This window comes from Sinocyclocheilus grahami, unplaced genomic scaffold (assembly GCF_001515645.1).
Source record: "Sinocyclocheilus grahami isolate Dianchi unplaced genomic scaffold, SAMN03320097.WGS_v1.1 scaffold1213.1, whole genome shotgun sequence".
NCBI classification, from domain to species: Eukaryota; Metazoa; Chordata; class Actinopteri; order Cypriniformes; family Cyprinidae; genus Sinocyclocheilus; species Sinocyclocheilus grahami.
Genome location: NW_015506392.1, coordinates 595,211 through 600,210, shown reverse-complemented (window position 1 = coordinate 600,210; position 5,000 = coordinate 595,211). Strand labels below are relative to the sequence as shown.

The following is a 5,000-nucleotide window of genomic DNA, read 5'->3' as shown; positions in this document are numbered from 1 at the left end:
TTTTTTTTTTTTTTTTAACTCGACAGCCATGCTTGATCATAAAGAAAAAAAATTAATACATTTCAAGTTATACTCTCGGAAAGCAAATCTTAACATACTCAAATCTGCTTCTCAACATCTTGTTTTAAACATGTTAAATCTCATGTCATTTCAAACCCATATCATATTCAGGCAGGATTTTTACCTTTTTTGTTGTATGATAGCACAATTTAAAATTTTTAATGAACTGTTTCTTTAAGACGCTTTTACGCTCAGTTTCCAGAAATGCATCAAAAATGCATTTCATGCAAAAATGAGAATCGATTAATATCGATATTTTTTTACCCAGCCCTAGAAGACATAGATTGAGTGTGAAACAGCAAATGTTGATCATTTAGAGGCCTTAGAAATATGTGTCAAATATGATCCAGTATATCTTTAAGGGTTTTCTGTTTTCTGCAGCGAGTACATGTGATGGATCGTAATGTATGTGCAGTTATATTCGCTCCGTGACATTTTTCAGCCCATCAGCTTTAGCATGTTTAGCGCCTCCAGTTCTCTTCCCGGTCACTGGGGTCAGGAGCAGAGCAGGAATCATGGGTAATTCGGCCGTGGGCGCTGCATTTCTGCGTTCATTAAGGTCAAGAGCACAGCATGCAGAGGCTCGCTGTAGAGTCAGAGCGCAAGTCAATGAAGCGCCTTCAGATATGATTTGGGATTGTTTTCATTTATGAAACTTGTTTCGTGTAACCAGCAGGTGCTGATCACTGACATCGACATTGCAATGCAAAAACATGATGCTCCTCCTCAGTATTTTTGTCTTGTTTTTCCAGTACAAATATCCAAACATTCTTCAATCAAGATGCATGCACTTGGGAAGCAAAATTACTTAAGATATAAATTCTTCTTTTTTGAAAAATATATCTAAATTAAGCATGTTTATGCTTAAAACAAGAAAATAAACCCGTGTGTTGAAGGTTTCATGTCATACATCACATTTTGTGGAGATAAATCAGCAATGGCTATAATAACAAATGCACTTTCTGTCATTTTGTTTATTTTAGCACAATTTTCTTTTTTTAGCACCGATTTCAGCGAAAGTATTATTAGTTTCAGTTTTTATTTCACGAAGAAATATGTATTTTGTTTTTATATATTTCAGTTAAAATAATTAATGTATTTTGAATTAAAAATTAACTGTTACATTTATTTTGCACTTATAGTTTTAGAATAGCTGTCCATTTTTCGTTTACTTTGCATAAGTTTATCATTTTTTTCGTATCATTACTTTTCAAAAGTTTTATAAAAAATCTGAAATTGATTTTATGTAACTTTAATAAACTTACTTGGAGTTAAGTGAGTTTTTTTATTGAGTTAAAAAAAATAATAATTTTGCATTTATTATATTTTTGGATTAGATTAATTTTTATTCATGTTGCATTATTTCAGTTTATCAAAAAAATTTGTGTGTGATTAATTTTCCTCTTAGTTTTATTTTTTGTTGTTTTGCTGCTTAAATATTTCCAGTAGTAGATATTTTTACTTCTTAAGCAAAAACTCACTTAAAGGGATAGTTTACCCAAAAATAAAAATTCTGTCATTAATTACTCGCCCTCATGTTGTTCGAAACCCATAAGACCTTTATTCATCTTCTGAACACAAAGATATTTTTGATGAAATCCCAGAGCTTTCTGCCCCTTTTGGGTGAACAAACCCTTTAATTTTGATGCATTTTTCATGTCATTTTACTTCTCAAGTAAATATATCTTGATTTAAGAATGTTTCGATATTTGTATTGGAAAAAAAGACAAAGCTACTGAGGAGCATCAATGTTCTTGCGGTGTAAGTGACATTTTAAGGGGGTTTTACATCATGCAAAATCATGTTTCCCTTTTGAAATGAGTGTTTATTGTGCTTTATTGCGTTTGAAAAGTTGTTCTCCAGTTCATAAAGAGCAGGTGAGACGCTTAATTCCATTCAGTAGAGGTCAAACACAGTCCTATAGAGATGATAATGGGATGCTTTAGGAGTGTTCAGTGACTAATGTGCATCATTTGCTGCACCTGCAGTGCGGGCTGACTGTGTGTGTGTGTGTGTGTGTGTGTGTGACCTGCAGCTTCAGCACCTGAGCAGTCTGGACCTGCGGCACATCTCTGAGCTCAACAACGAGACTGTGATGGAGGTGGTGAGAAAGTGCAGGAACCTGACGTCCCTCAACCTCTGCCTCAACTGGACCATCAACGACAGGTACACACACACACTCACACACTCACTCACTCACTCACTCACTCACTCACTCACTCACTCACTCACTCTCTCTCTCACACACACGCACATTCTCTCACACTCACACACGCGCACACACATTCTCACACACATTCTCGCACACACGCACACACTCTCACACACACACGCACACACAAACACGCACGCGTGCACACACACACACACACTATCTCACACGCACACTCGCAATATCAAATTGCGATTTTTTTGACAGATATTGCGATTGCGATTTGATTTGCGATTTTAAATTTGCAAAGTCAAGCTTCAGCTCAATATTGCCAATAATGTGCAGCACAGTATGGGTATCATTACCCTGCTGAAAAAAACAATAGAAACTATCACAGAAATTCTTATAGTTTCCATTAAACCATTACAAAATTCATTTTTGCTTTGGGCATTATTCCAATTTGAATTACTGTTGTTCTATTGGTTGCCATCTGCCAGATTACACCCCACCAATAGAATCCATGAAATACTAGTAGTCACCATTATAGTTTACATTAAAACCAATACAATTCCCATTATAACCCTGAAATACATTACATCTGTTATTGTGTTTTGGGAGGGGTTCTATTGTTTTTTTTTCAGCGGGCAAGATTATAACGGTATAACTACTTTTACAGAATTAATTTAATTACTGTATTACATGTGTTACATCGGCTGATTTATTCATTTTAAGTATTTGGGATTTTAAGAGCAAGTAGAAAATGTTCAGTTAGACTGAATTTACACTTGTTTTAAACGCAGAGCCAGGCGTGAGTCGACACAGGTTGCGCGCGTGTGTCAAGCCTCATCCATACTGCCAGATGTGCTCGTGGAGACGTGCGGTGCGGAGCCGGGTGCGAGTATAAACCAGCATTACGAGACCGGCTGCGTGAGTGCGGCAAGCATGAACGGCTCGTCCGTGACACAGGATTCGCGCCGCGTGGGGCAGAGTGGAGCGAGTATGAGAAGCATTCACAGACACAGGCTGTGTGTACGCTCTTCTGAATTGGGAATAGCGAACATGCATCATAAACTTATTTCAAATTAATCTGTTGGGGAGATAAAATGTGTAAGATAACGTTCACGTACTAACAAAAACATCTAAGAATTAGGGCTGTGCGATTAATCGAAATTGCATCGAATTCGCAATTTGAGATGTTGCGATTTCCTAATCGCAAAGCCTGCGATATGGACGCGATATTACTACGAGCACATCTGGCAGTATGGATGAGGCTTGACACACGCGCGCAACCTGTGTCGACTCACGCCTGGCTCTGCGTTTAAAACGAATGTAAATTCAGTCTAACTGCTTGCTAATTTCACTTGGATGAAATGAAACATTCAGCACATTTTCCACTTGCTCTTAAAATCCCAAATACTTAAAATTAATAAATCAGCCTATGTAACACATGTAATACTTTAATAATTGACTTAAGAAATACAGTTCTTTATTTATAAAAAAATAAACAAATATTTTCTGTGAACTTCAGTAATTAAGTTAATTCTGTAAAAGTAGTTATACCGTTATAATCTTGCCTGCTGAAAATAAAGTTTAAGTTAAGTTTAAGTTTACTTTATTTATATAGCACATTTAAAACAGCCACAAGACTGACCAAAGTGCTTCACAGTAAGAGGCGTCATCATAAAAATTTAGTAATACAAAAATTAAAGAACAAATAAGAAATACAATAGGCAAAAATATAGTCCTAATAGGCCAATGAAAACAAATGGGTTTTTAAAAGAGACTTAAAAATAGACAGGCTACGGGCCGTTCTGATCTCCACTGGCAAGTCATTCCAAAGACGAGGCCCAATTACTGAGAAGGCACGGTCACCTCTACGCTTGAGTCTGGTATGCGGAATTACAAGAAGCTTCTGGTCGCAAGACCTTAGGCTTCTCGAGGGGATATACTGATGCAGCAATTCAGATAAATAAATGGGAGCTTGATTGTGCAGAGATTTAAAGACAAATAATACCAATACTGAACAGGCAACCAATGAAGGGACTTCAAGAGCGGAGTGATGTGATCCCTTTTTTTCTTTTTTAAAAGGAATCTAGAGGCAGCGTTCTGGACCACTTGAAGATGGGCAGTTTGAGTTTTAGATATGCCACAGTATAAAATCGCAATTTGATATTTTCCCCCAAATCGCACAGCCCTATTAAGAATGTATCTTTTATTCTCCAGTACTGAAAACAGAACCGATGTTTTTGATATGCGCTGTGACGCAGCTCTTAGAAATTAACTTTTTTGTTTGTTGTCTGTCATTCCGAAGCTTAAGTTGCATACGTTTTTCTTTTAATTTTAATTTGCCGAACCATCGATCTGACCCAGTAGACGCCATAATCCCACTCTGTCTCTCTCCCGCTTTCTGTTTTTTTTTTGTTTCTTTTAATGGTGGGTGTTTCCGCAGTTGGCTAGAGCAGTGCTGATTGGAGAGAACGGAGGTGCGCTCACTCTATTGGTTAGTAAGACTGCAACTCAAGGCTGGCAGTCATGCATATGCTCTGGAACAGAGTAATATTGCGTCCATATCGCAGGACTTGCGATTAGGAAATCGCAGCGTCTCAAATCGCGATTTCGTTTCGATTTTGATTAATCGCACAGCTGTAACACACACTCACACACACGCACACTCATACACACACTCTCTCTCTCTCACACACACACACACACACACTCTCTCACACTCACACACACTCACTCTGACACACACACACACACACACACACTCTCTCACACACTCTCTCAC

General features: G+C 37.5%; 1 protein-coding gene across 1 annotated transcript in view; it reads left to right on the top strand.

Annotated features, from left to right (window-relative positions):
• fbxl17 (F-box and leucine-rich repeat protein 17) overlaps nucleotides 1–5,000 on the top strand; it is a 267,757-nt gene that overhangs the window by 112,793 nt on the left and 149,964 nt on the right. The window contains exon 9 of the mRNA XM_016253937.1: nucleotides 2,096–2,226. Coding sequence (XP_016109423.1) covers nucleotides 2,096–2,226 — 131 coding nt within the window. The remainder of the gene's footprint in view (nucleotides 1–2,095; nucleotides 2,227–5,000) is intronic.